Source organism: Boeremia exigua, assembly GCF_020726555.1.
Source record: "Boeremia exigua strain MPI-SDFR-AT-0100 chromosome Unknown C7974scaffold_1, whole genome shotgun sequence".
Classification (NCBI taxonomy): Eukaryota; Fungi; Ascomycota; class Dothideomycetes; order Pleosporales; family Didymellaceae; genus Boeremia; species Boeremia exigua.
In genome coordinates, this window is record NW_025763518.1 from 1,193,481 (window position 1) to 1,205,547 (window position 12,067).

At 53.6% G+C, this 12,067-nt stretch overlaps 3 protein-coding genes across 3 annotated transcripts; all 3 read right to left on the reverse strand.

Annotated features, from left to right (window-relative positions):
* Positions 1 to 157: 157 nt before the first annotated feature.
* Positions 158 to 1,962, reverse strand: C7974DRAFT_9467 (uncharacterized protein). Its single transcript, XM_046147567.1, has 2 exons — positions 1,228 to 1,962; positions 158 to 1,176 (listed from the first exon to the last, which is right to left on the reverse strand). The coding sequence occupies exons 1-2, from the start codon at positions 1,609 to 1,611 to the stop codon at positions 322 to 324; spliced, it is 1,239 nt and encodes a 412-aa protein (XP_046002658.1). The 5' UTR covers positions 1,612 to 1,962; the 3' UTR covers positions 158 to 321.
* A 1-nt stretch (position 1,963) lies between these two features.
* C7974DRAFT_9466 (ABC transporter-like protein) lies at positions 1,964 to 6,801 on the reverse strand. Its single transcript, XM_046147566.1, has 3 exons — positions 4,521 to 6,801; positions 2,653 to 4,468; positions 1,964 to 2,593 (listed from the first exon to the last, which is right to left on the reverse strand). Exons 1-3 carry the CDS (start codon positions 6,306 to 6,308, stop codon positions 2,247 to 2,249), a joined length of 3,951 nt encoding a protein of 1,316 aa, XP_046002659.1. The 5' UTR covers positions 6,309 to 6,801; the 3' UTR covers positions 1,964 to 2,246.
* A 2,544-nt stretch (positions 6,802 to 9,345) lies between these two features.
* C7974DRAFT_9442 (fungal-specific transcription factor domain-containing protein) lies at positions 9,346 to 11,460 on the reverse strand. Its single transcript, XM_046147564.1, has 3 exons — positions 10,893 to 11,460; positions 10,758 to 10,844; positions 9,346 to 10,710 (listed from the first exon to the last, which is right to left on the reverse strand). The coding sequence occupies exons 1-3, from the start codon at positions 11,317 to 11,319 to the stop codon at positions 9,527 to 9,529; spliced, it is 1,698 nt and encodes a 565-aa protein (XP_046002660.1). The 5' UTR covers positions 11,320 to 11,460; the 3' UTR covers positions 9,346 to 9,526.
* Positions 11,461 to 12,067: the final 607 nt, after the last annotated feature.

Sequence of the window (12,067 nt, forward strand, 5' to 3'; positions counted from 1 at the left end):
AATTTCATTATAAAGCGCTTGCACGATGAATACAGGGCGTTCCTTGATGTGTGAATGCTGAAGGTGAGAGAGCGGGAGCGGAGCACGTGATCGGGAAAACAGCAGTCGCAACCGGAACACAGCGACAAGAGTCGAGGACCATGGTAGTGTGAGAGAGTAGCAATGTAATAATGATGGTGTGTGGATTGCATAGTCCAACACGCTGCATGCCAGCATTCAGTTCTATATACTGTACAGTCGCCATCATCCGACCAAACACAGTGCCCGCCCAACGCCCACGCCGCCGCAACGCCTGTCATGAAGCCATGGTATACAGAAGTCTCAAATCTTATCGCCGTGTGGCGCATAATCCCAAATATGCGAGGAGTCATACGACTCCGTCTCCTCCATCCTCAGTTTGGGATCGTCGCCCCTCTTCCTCGCATCCTCCCTCAGCTTATCGAGCTCAGCGTCCATCTCGTTGATAGTCTTCCGCAGCGTCTCCATTTTGAGCTTCTCAGCATCGGTGAAATTGGCGTCTTTGCCCTCTTCCTTTGCCTTGTCTGCGCGCTTGTTGAACTCGTCCAGCTGCATCCACTTCCCGTTGCGGTCTTCCTGCTTCTTCATGTAGTTGTCGAACTTCTGGCGCCCGCCGAAACAGATGCCGTAGCCGTCGCAGTAGCACGTGTTCATGGCAGGGCAGTAGACCTCGTGGCCGGTAAAGATGTAGTGCCAGATGTACTCGAAGATACGGCCGGAAAACTGGTCGTCCATGCCCGTCGTGAGCAGCCACTTGCGGTAGTGGATGAAGCGCTCGAGCGGCACCTGCCTGATGCGGTCGCGCGAGACGGCGAACTGAGCACAGCATATGCCAGAGAGGGCTGGGGGAATAGGCGCGCCAGGGTGGATCTCCTCCCAGATGCTCTTGCGCCAGTAGATCTCCTCCGGCTTGTGGAAGAAGTCGAAGTCGCCGCCCGGGCGGTCCATGTGGATCCAATCCGGGCAGCCCGGGTCGTGGTGGCACCGCACGTTCATGTAGCCGAGGCGCGCAACGCGGGCGTGGTTCAGGCGGCTCACGATCTGCGCGGCGTCGAGGCCCATCAGCTGGTTGTTGTGCCAGGCGTGGCGGTGGGCGTGCATGAAGAGGGTCGTGTCGGGGAGGTCGTCGTAGTGGTCGATGATGTAGCTGAGATAGACCTGGCGCGGTTAGCATCCTCTATCAGGCCGTACAGCGCAGCGCGAGCATACCATGGCCTCGCGGCCCTTGTTCTTGGGCACCTTGTTCTCCGCCCGCTCATTGTCGACCTCGTAGATGACCAGCGGCGCATCGGGAATCTCCTCCAGCATCCATTTGAGGTCCTCCTTGGTCGTCTTGGGCACGACGATCTTGAATGTGTAGTTGCTGCCGGCGGGCTTGGCCTGCCCGTCCGAGAAGCGCAGCGGAATGCTAAAGTCAAGTGGGTCTACGCCGGGCCGCAACGACGCTGGCCGCTGTGTCGAGAGCGAGGACCCGGGCTTCCACGCCGACAGTGGTGCGCTTGAAACCGACACGCCATGGTAGTACCACACGACCAGCGCAAGCGCAACGGCCACAAAAATGAAGGGGACGAGGCGAGGCGGTCCGCTGAGCATGCTGGCGGATAAAGCGGACCGTGTTTGCCGAGTGCTGTTGCTCACGGCCGAAGTCGAGGTGCAGGAACGGAGAATGGCTCGTTCATCTGGGAGAGGCACAGTGGTTGACGTACGCTTCTCCCCGTATTTTTTGTGGGGCCAGCTTCGATCGTCCCGTCTGGTCACCACGGTCTAGCCCTGCAGTTCAACCACCACGCAGCCTCTCCTCCAGGCACCGTCTAAAAGTCTTGGGCTAAGGGCTTGTTTTTCCTAGCGTCAACGGCGAAATTCAGCGTGCTGACGCCGGCGCAACCCCGTTCTGTCGATCACACTTGCAGCTGCCCTGCTGTCTGCCTTGCATCTCCTCATGACGCTTGCATCTCACACGGCTCGATCGCAACAACCATCACGGCCCGATAGACCGCCATAGCCGTGGCATTCCCTTCCACGTGGCCCGCCATGATCAGGTAAGTGCGTCCATACACCTGTCCGTTGAGATCGACGTGGAAAGCAGCGTGTAGGTAGTGTGCAGGTGTAGGCACTATCATATTATGATCTACTGCTAGGTATAAATTCGGTATGGCGGTGCGTCGGTGTACACAGCAGATATCGTCTTGTCTGTTGTATCATATGGTAACAGCTTATGCCTGCTCTATTCAAACCGTAGGAATGCTCTTCTTACCACCACCCAATTTCCTCCACATTCGGCCCACCCACCTCTCCTTGACACACTTCAGCACCACATAAGCCAAGAACCGATATACAAACGCGCAAATACCAAGCGCCATAAGATACATCTCTGGATCCTTGTCCAGCTTGTACAGCTCCAAGACCTGTTCACCCGTTGTGATAGGACATTGGCCACTGATCTTCTGCCAATCCTCACACGTGAACTTCTCGTTGCGGAGGGTGTAGGGGGCCATGTTTCCGATGGCCCATTTTACAGGAGAGAGGTGGTTGAAAGCTTGCAGAAACGATGGAATATTGAGGGAAAGGACGCCACCTGGACTAGATTAGCACACTGCTGCGTGATATAGAAAGTAGGAAGGAGCCGCCACTCACCCATGACCTGCGCAACGCTAAGAAACACACTCATGATGTTGACACTGAAGCCTGTATGCGAAAACAGTGTATTAAATGCGATGCCAATACTCTCGCCGCAACTCGTGATGCAAAACGCGTTGTATGTGATGATGAAGAACGTGCTGGCATCGCGTTTCAAGCCGACCGCCAGAACAGCGAGGATTGCGAAAACAAAACAGGATATGATCTCGAACGGCGTGGTTATCGAGATGTAGGTCAGGAAGAAGGCTTCTACGCCATAGATGCGATCGTCGTAGTCTCTGTAGAATACATCGCGCTCTACGGGATAGGTGGCGATGTTGTTCAGCATACCGACGAAGTAGAGTGGCGCAATTTCAACGAGAAATCCCATACGGTTTTGAATAGAGAAGTAGTCGTTCTTGAGTGGCGCGAAGAAAAGTGCCAGTACTATACCCAAACCCACGACCTGCATGATGCGGGCGATGATCAGATCAGGCATGCGGAAGAAGTTCTTTGTGGCGCGCCGGATGAGAATCGAGTATGCTGACGCAAAACTTGCAGGCTCGCGAGCAAGACTGCCCAGCTCGGCAGGCGTGGTGATTGAACCCGTCCTCGTAGCCGGGAAGAGGTCGGGATGCCAGGCCTCGATCAGTTTGCGCACTTTGGCTCTGCTTGCTTCTTCGCGCGCCGCATGCTGCAAATCTACGGTTATCAGGTCAAGTGCGAAATCGGCTGGATTGACGTGCTGAGGGCAGTCGTAGCCTTGAGCGGCGAGGTGCGGAAGCATCTGAAGCGCTGGCCCTGCGAATACGGGGTGGCCGCCACGGGCAAGGAGCAGAATGTTGCCAAAGTGAGTAAAAAGGTCAGAGCGAGGCTGGTGGATGGTGACAATGAGCGTGCGGCCTTCATGTGCAAGACCAAGCAGCACATCCATGATCGAGAGCGCCGTGAAAGCATCGAGACCTGAAAGCGGCTCGTCGAGCAGCAGTACGCGCGGCTCTGTAAGTATCTGTACAGCAATGGTCACTCGACGTTTCTCGCCTCCGCTGATGCCTTTGATAAGGTCATTGCCAATCAAATTGTCCGCACAATCCTTGAGGCCCATCTTGAGGAGCATCTCTTCGGCCTTTTGCGTCTTTTGCTGCTTGGACATCCATTTCGGAAGACGGAGACCCGCGGCGTAGTGAAGCGTTTCGCGGACAGTCAGTGAAGCCAGGAGGGCATCATCATCCTGAGTGACGAACGAGCAGATAGAGTGGACAACATCCTCGGAGGGCGCAAGTCCGTTGAAAGTCATCGTGCCGAACGTTCTGTAGCGTGTCGAAAAGTCGTCTTTCAGTCTTCCAGCCATGCTGTTGAGCAGTGATGTCTTTCCTGAGCCAGATGGACCCATGATGACATTCAAAGAGCCTGGCTGAAACTCTGCAGTAAGTGGATTCAGGATTGATTTGGTCGTTTGCGATCGCAAAGCGCGTTTCTCAATGTCCAAACCAAAGTCTTCGAGACGAATGTTGATTGTTCTTACTTCATCAGGTGTGCGTTCGCTCATCTTCTCTTTGCCGGCAGATGCGTCCATATTAGATGGACGAGCTCGCGCCATAGCAATCTCAGCGTTCCAGTATCTCAATAACACAGCTGCTCCTGCGTAGAAAGCAAACACGTATCCCGTCAAGGCAAGGATTGGCCGCCATACCCAGTTGTCGGGAAAGCCGAGTGAGTCCATGATGAAAGTACCGGTATACTCTTTGCATGCCTCGTCTGCAGGTCCACCGACCGGACAGTCATAGAAGCTGTCCGTGAACTCGTTGGCACACAAAGCACCAAAAGCGTAGAACTACAAAATGTGTCAGAACTCGAAGCAGCGTAGTATGGAAGGTAAGACATACCACGTAAGCAGTCCACTTGGTCCATCGCACATATATGGGAATAGTGTTCGACTGAATGAAGTATCCGCACGCCATCGACTGCAACGTATACGCAAGATTGGCCACTAGACTCGCTCCTGCGAAGTTTCTGGAGACAGCTATACAGACCATGGCGAAGCATACCGCGATGTAGTGTTCTAGGAGAATGACGCTGAAGAATGTGAGAAACTCGCCGCCATCAGCACGAAAGCCGACCATGAAGTAGTAGATAACCGAAAAGATGAGCGGTACCGGAAGATCTTCAATGAAGAAACGGGCGAGGCGTCTTGATATGAGGAAAGCTGGGATGCTAACAACACCCTGCCGTGCTTCTTCGTCGAAAAGTTGAATATCCTCCGTGAGTCGATAAGTTTCGAAAAGCAGGATTAGGTAGCCCTGTAGCGCAGCTGCGTTGTAAAGAGCACCCTGCCGAGACCGAATCCCCGACAACGATCCATCCACGTTCAGAAAAATCCATCCCGTGATGATGGCCATGCTGACAGCTTCCAGGAGGCTGCCAAACATGCCCATGGGGTCTCGTATCGTTACAACCCAGGTTCGCGAGGTGAGCACACGGACTTGTTGCCATATGCCGGAATGTCGTGGCATAGACTTAAGCTTGGGCGCAACAGGGACTGTAGTGTAGCTTTGCTCAGTCTTCTCAGCGAGAGCCTTGTCACAGTGCTCTCTCCAAGCTGCCTTGATATGCCGAACTCTTTCTTCAGCCACAACCTCAGCCTCCTCGCTTCTATTGTCAACACTGACCACATCGATGAGATGTTCCGCTGGGTTCGTGAACGGCGGCATCTCATGACCGAGCTTCGCGAAATATTCCAGACAGTCTTTGGCACTACCGGCGTACGCGGGACTGCCTCTTGTGAGCAGGATGACATTGTCAAACAGACTCCATATTTCAGAACGTGGCTGATGAATGGTCACTATGACCGTTCTACCTTTTCGAGCGAGGTTCTGCAGCGTCTTGACAACTTGATAGGCGCTTGTGGAATCAAGACCCGTTGTGGGCTCATCCAACCACAGCAAGCTCGGATTCGAGAGCAGCTGCACGCCAAGGCTGGTTCGTCTCTTTTCGCCGCCACTGCAGCCCTTGTGCGCAGTATTTCCTATGCGAGTTTCTGCGGCCTCCTTCAAGCTCAGCTCCGCAATGACTTCTTCGACCAGTTGTTTCCTTTCATCCTGGGTTACCGAAGAAGGAAGCCGGAGTTGTGCGGCATACGTCAGGGTCTCTCGAACGGTCAATGTTGGGAGGAGGATGTCTTGTTGTATCACATAGGCACTTCTGATACTCGAAGCGTCTTCACTGCCGTTGAACAAGGTTCGACCAGAGGTAGTTATCCGGTTTCCCTTCATGCGCCCACTCATTTGGTTTAGCAAGGATGTCTTGCCGCTGCCACTGCCGCCGATGATCGCTGTAAGCGTTCCGCTTGGGAGGTTGGCTGAGACATCGTCCAGGATGTTCTTCACGTGACTGTGGCCCGTTGCTTTCTTCTTCGAAAATATTTTGGCAAGCGCGTTGGGCGACTCATCGACAGACACAGAGAGCTGATCGAGTCGCACAGATACAGGGTTGACTTCGCGCAAGGAGATGGTATTGTCGGCATGGGATGCGTGCGACCGGATTTGGTGGATCGAAGCGGGAAGTGGCTGCTCGTGTTCCTCGATTTCCAGCTCTTTCGCGGGGACCCCAGTCTCGCTGTCGCGCTTGTGGCTCCTATGCTCGACGTCCGCCCTGCTTTTTCCCGTCGACTCCATGATGTTCAGAATTAGGGTGGCGTATTCATGATCAGTGTATGAGGACAAAGGAAAGAGCGAAATCAGCCAGCAAAGCCAACACCTGTCGCTTGACGGCACGGGTCATCTCATTCAGAAGCGGTCGCAATGTCTTCTACATCGCTTGCCAACCGAAGGCGATCCCCGCTACGCTACACCAAATCTGGCCAATCAGCCGTCCTCTTTACGGGGAGACACCACAGTCAAAGCATCATTCAACGTACACCTCTGCGACTTGACATCTACTGTGAGAACACACTCATCAGCCACAAGCTACAATATCAGTGTTGATCATCGATGAACGGGATGTGCGGGAACAGCCAGCCGCTTGCACAGTACTCAAGCCCGATCCCGGGCCGCCGTTACACTTCCAACGGCTCGCCTATGAAATGAAGGACCGTGTTTCCTGTGCGACATCGACTCGGCTTTGGCTGTAACATTCGTGGGGGTTGCTGACTGGGGAATCTGGGGTTGGTGGCACGACAGCCCAAACACCTCCAATCTGTGCAACGCGGGGCAGGTCCGTAAAGCTGTGTGACTTCGGGATGCCGGCTTTTCATTTCGACTCACCGGTGTCTGCTGCTCTCGGTTTCGGTTTGTGGGTTACCACAGCGCAGCCACTGCTACCGAGGGCTGTGTCATTTCTTGGCATGTTTGCATCACGGCTTGCGTTCTTAAACCAAGCGCGCGTTATCTGCGGCCCGCCTGATGGGCTATTATTCCTGCATCTGTCAAAACCTTCTTCTGGCTCGCTCTTCTTCACTGCAAGTGTTTTCAACCATCGAACCAATCAACTAAATGGATTGGCTGCGCCGAGGCGGTATAGAAGTCCCAGTTTATCACACTTCGCGAAGCTTGTGGACACGCACTCAAACCCTCTTCTGAGACTATGGAGACGGCAGCCAATCCAACCCAGTTCCAAACGACGGGCGGGTAGATGTACTAAACGTTGCTGTGCAGACCCTAGAATCATTAGCCTTTCGAAAACCAGGTTCTCGAACATGTAAGACAGACAGTGCCTCGGCATGTGGCTCACGGTTCTCGTGGCCAGCCTTCCACCGCGATGCGTCGCCCTCCGCTTCACAATCAACGTGTAATGCCTGTCTGGGCAAAGGTGGCACATGCGGCTCTCGCAACACCGTTCGACTCATGTGCCAACTCTATTCAAGGTTACACAGCTTTAGAACTGATATTTGAAAAGAATCGCACGCAGATCCTCGCAACGGCCTGGTCTCGAAGGTCTCTTCCACACCGATAGTTCACAAGGCAAACCGATGACCTCTTAACGTATTGAGTCGCTTACGCAGCTGTCAGCTGCAGGTCCGCAAGTTGTTTAGTTCGCTCATGGCACAGCCCTATACCGTCACTCTGGCGATCCGAACATCGAGGATGAGCAAGCGATCACAACACCAGGTGTCCTCGTGGGCAGCGCATTAGCTTTGCTGACATCGGTAGCGAAGCAAGCAGCCAATACCACTCCACTCTGATCTCGCATTATGACTTGCATTATCGACCTTTAAGGCGAGTGCAGCAAGTCTATGCAGGCACACTCATGTTGAAGTTATTGCAAACGTAGGCAGAGCGGAATTATTGACGACTCCAGTCCTCTTCTAGAATTCAGCTTACATGCAGTAGACTCATTCGGGAAGCGATTGTCTGCCTATGGGCCCTATGGCTTGAATGATCGTATATCACAAGCCATTCGGGCTGTGGGCGCATAATTGTAGCCACCTTGATAAACGGTGTGCGTGCTTGAGGCTGACTGCTGATGCTTATCGGAGTCATCCGGAGCACACATCGATCAAGGTGTAGTCTAGTGCTGTGAGTAGACCTTGGTTGTGGAATTGAGTTCTTGGAAGGAGGGATGCAGGATTGCGGAGATTTGCTTACGGGAGAAATTGTGGAGTCACTGGTCTAGAAAATGTGCACCCGGCAACCTCTTCAGCGGGATCAACGCGCTCCTGTTTGCATATCGAGATAAGAATTGTTCCAAGTCCAAATCTCACCCCCATGTCATATCGGGAAATTGTGAGGTGTCGTTCTAAGTACCGCGCATTTGCCGATGTACCTTGTTTCCTTTAGCCTGAACAATTCATCAACAGTGGACCCCTTCGTACAAGCTCAACTGCGGGGCAAGCTGTGCTCTGACTTGACAAGACGGGCCGACAACGTGTGCGCTACTGCTGTGTCCAAGGGGCATTTACCCAGCATTGACTTTATCATGGAGTTCACGTATGCTTGGAAGGTGTCCCGAGGCACATGCGAGCAGAGAACCGACCCAGTAGAAGGCCATCTGCCTTAGCCGCCAGCCCCTCAGGTTTGTGCAAACTGGCAATGCAGGCCCCCACGCAAAGCGCACAAGCCGGACCGCCGAAGCTGAACCTAGTGGTGATCCTCTAACGGCCGCATCGTGTACAGAGCTCATGACGAAGAGTGCCAACAGCCATGACCCTTCATCTCGCAGGCTGCAAGTACCCGCCCGTCGGTGAGGTACAGAAGCAGACGCGATCGCAATGGTTCTTTGGCTTGTCAAGATCGCACAGCGTATTTAGCATGGCAACCGTCGGCCGTTAACTCCTAGGATTGGCGGAGAAACCGACCCGCATTGCAGGCTGGAATGTCGAGACGAGGCTCCAGACAGCGCCTCACGGCGTTCCTCCTCTCCTCATCACGACACCTCGGTCATTCGTCATTGACGCACGAAGCAGGAGCGCTAGGATTGGGAGCTGGCAGGGAGTGGACTAACTTAGTCTGTATTTTCGTCTGCGCAGCGACGTGTCGTGAAACCCGATTGTACCAACCAACATGCTTTGCGCCTAGCTACAGATGCTGCTTGTAATTCGAATCGCCTTGCCTTGTGCCAATCAAAGATGCAAATCGTGCGCACGAAATGTGCCAAACGCTATGTGTGCGAAAGAAAACCGCTGTACCGAGAAAATGCGAGAAAGAAATGTAAACCCGTTTGTCGGTCCATAATCCTACACAATGCGCCGCCCATGTAGTAAGCGACGTTGTGCCGAGTACATGCCAACCGTGGCGCATTCGTGCCTTGAAGGATGCGAACCTTCGTCCCAGAATAGTATTCCGGGGAGACAAACATCCGCCGCGGTTGTTACTCCTTTTGCTCCGTGAAAATAACCGTGATAATGCAGCCATAAAGAAGCGAAATTAAGAAAACCGAAATGAGGCGTAAGTCCGTTTTATGTAGCAAGAAAATCCCATCCTTTTTGATGGATGATCCTTTCCCAGTCCCATGACTCTGGGTCTCCAGAGTCCATGAGCTTCCAGATGTCGTCAACAACTTCCTTGGCAAAGCCTATGTTTCCCAGACCTGTACAGGCGATCAGGCCTGCGAATGCTCGGTTGACCTCAATGCGCTGCTCTTCCTCGAAAGCTGCGCAGCCAATGAGAAACAGCGGCAGGAGAACGTTGCTCTGAATCCAGCCCTCTGCAGGCAGCTCATTGATGTACCGTATGCCGTTGTCTACAGCGTCTTTGATGTATGGGTGGGGGTGGGAGTCTTTCGTCGTGCGATAGAGATAGACCCACGTAGCTTGACGATACAGCATCGAGATGGTGTAGCGAGGGGTGCCCGGTGCCTGTGGGCACACCCAGCCGCGCAGACCCGTGTCGATGGCGTGTGCAGCAAGCAGTCCTTCATAGTCCATCGTTGGCTCGATTTTCTCGTCAATACGAGACCGCAAGCGTCGCCGCAGGTTGCTGATCTTGGAAATGAAACCGAATAACCCATCAGATACGCCGATAAGACCGGCAGTCTCGGGGTTGATCTTGAAAGGTAGGTTGAAATCGTCCATAATAGGTACATCAGCGCCATCCATGGAGGTTATCTGACTGGCAATCCAATGATAGTAGAAGAACTCATCGAAGAGTGACTGGAACTCTGGGTTGGCCGATTTTTGACTCATCGCAATCTGCTTCGCGGCCACCATGTGCATCCTGTATTCGCCAGAAGTGTTTCCGTCACAGATAGAGTGAAGAAGATGCAGCAGGATTTGGGCAACGTTAGAATCCTCAAAAACCATCACTCCACCTTCGCCGGCCTTTTGGCGCTCGAGGTCGTTTTTCAGCAGCTGCAGAGCCTTGCCACGATGGTACGCTTGTCGGTCCTCGTACTCTTGTGATGGGTTGATCGAATACATGTGTGAGGCGGACAGGCAGAGCACCGAATGCATCAAACCTTCATGCTGCAGCGCCATAGGCAACAGTATCTTGGTGAAGGGATTGGATGCTTTGTCACCATGTAAGGTAAGAACAGAGCTTGCCCGATTGGCGAAATGTTGCAAGAGAGAACGGTCAAGGTCGCTTTCGACACCTTCCATCAGGGGCGGAAGGTCGAATCTGATGTCTTCGCTCCGTTTGCGGGCTGTGCTCCAGTCAGCTTGGACAAGCTAGGTTGCAGTAGATACATACCGTCTGCTGCCCTTTCCTTTCCGCTTCTCCAGATCTCTAGAGGCTTGTAGCCCTCACAGTGAATGTTGTTTTTCTGACACGACAAACCTGATCTTGGTTAGTTACGCACCCGCTTGCTCGGTTACCCACACTCACAGAAAGGTTTAGTCTCGTCGCACTTCTTCTTTCGTTTTCGACATGTCGTGCAACCTGTCTTCGACCGTGCTTTTGCTTGTTTGGACAGAGTTGTGGGCGAGCGGGGCGGGTGAATCCGGGGTCGGCCACGAGCTCGTCGTATGCGTACAGGCTCCGTCGGGGAGATGGGAGTCTCATCTGTCTCTTCCTTGACATCTGCTAAGTCGAGTTCTGCTTCCTCGATCTTCGGAATGATATCATCCGGGCTTGTGCGCGAGTCCCGCCGGCCGTCTGATTGCGAATCGGAGGTCGCGAATATGTTCGAGTCGAAGTTGGGTGTGGTTAGAGGAGAGTCGCTGGCAGAGGACATGGAGGGCTGAGGGGAAGAGCTGGTACTCATTCGACTGTGAGCGCCGGACGGCGAGCCGAAAGAAAACGTCGAATTCATCCGGTCTGATGGAGGCAATTTCAAGTGCTATTGCCAACGAGTAGGCAACATTGGGTGCACAAATCGTTTGTTTGCGTTCAGTATGCTCGCAGCTGAGAGCAAGTTCGACGGCACCAAGGCTGAATCTTGTGTAGCAGAACGTGCGACTCTGCAACGCCTGTAAACGTTACACTAATATCGCTAGATGTCGCTTGCTTCTGGGCCGGTGGTGCAACAGGACTGCAAGTACCTTGTCGAGGACACGACGAGATTTGTTGCAAGACAGCTCACGCGCGGTCGGGTATGGGAGCCTCGAGTAATTGGGCGGTATGTTGCGTAAGAGCGGGGGATTGCGTTAGTCTTAGCGAGTCGCCAACTACCAATGAGATAATGAGCAATGAACTCCGAAACTGTGTCTCTGGAAGACAATTGGATCCGATGGCAGCCTTAAGAAGGCAATGGCAGATGGACTGGAGATTTTGTTGTGTGGCGGTGTCCAAGGCCCGTGATGATAGCAGATGCAAGGACGAAGCCAGTTGCGCAACAGTGGGCAGTCGCACTGTAAGAGGCGTTTGAACGATGATCGCCTGAGTGGGGAGGCAATGCGGTTTTATCGACAAGGATCTAGGATATGAAGGGCTGGGTGCAGTGCAGGGTGGGCGAGAAAGGTAAGCCGGCGAAGTTCAAGGCCAGGTCGCACGAGACGGGACAGGCCAGAGGTTATAGTAGGTAAGTCAAAAGTAGCGTCGCTGCAACGACGACGAATTCG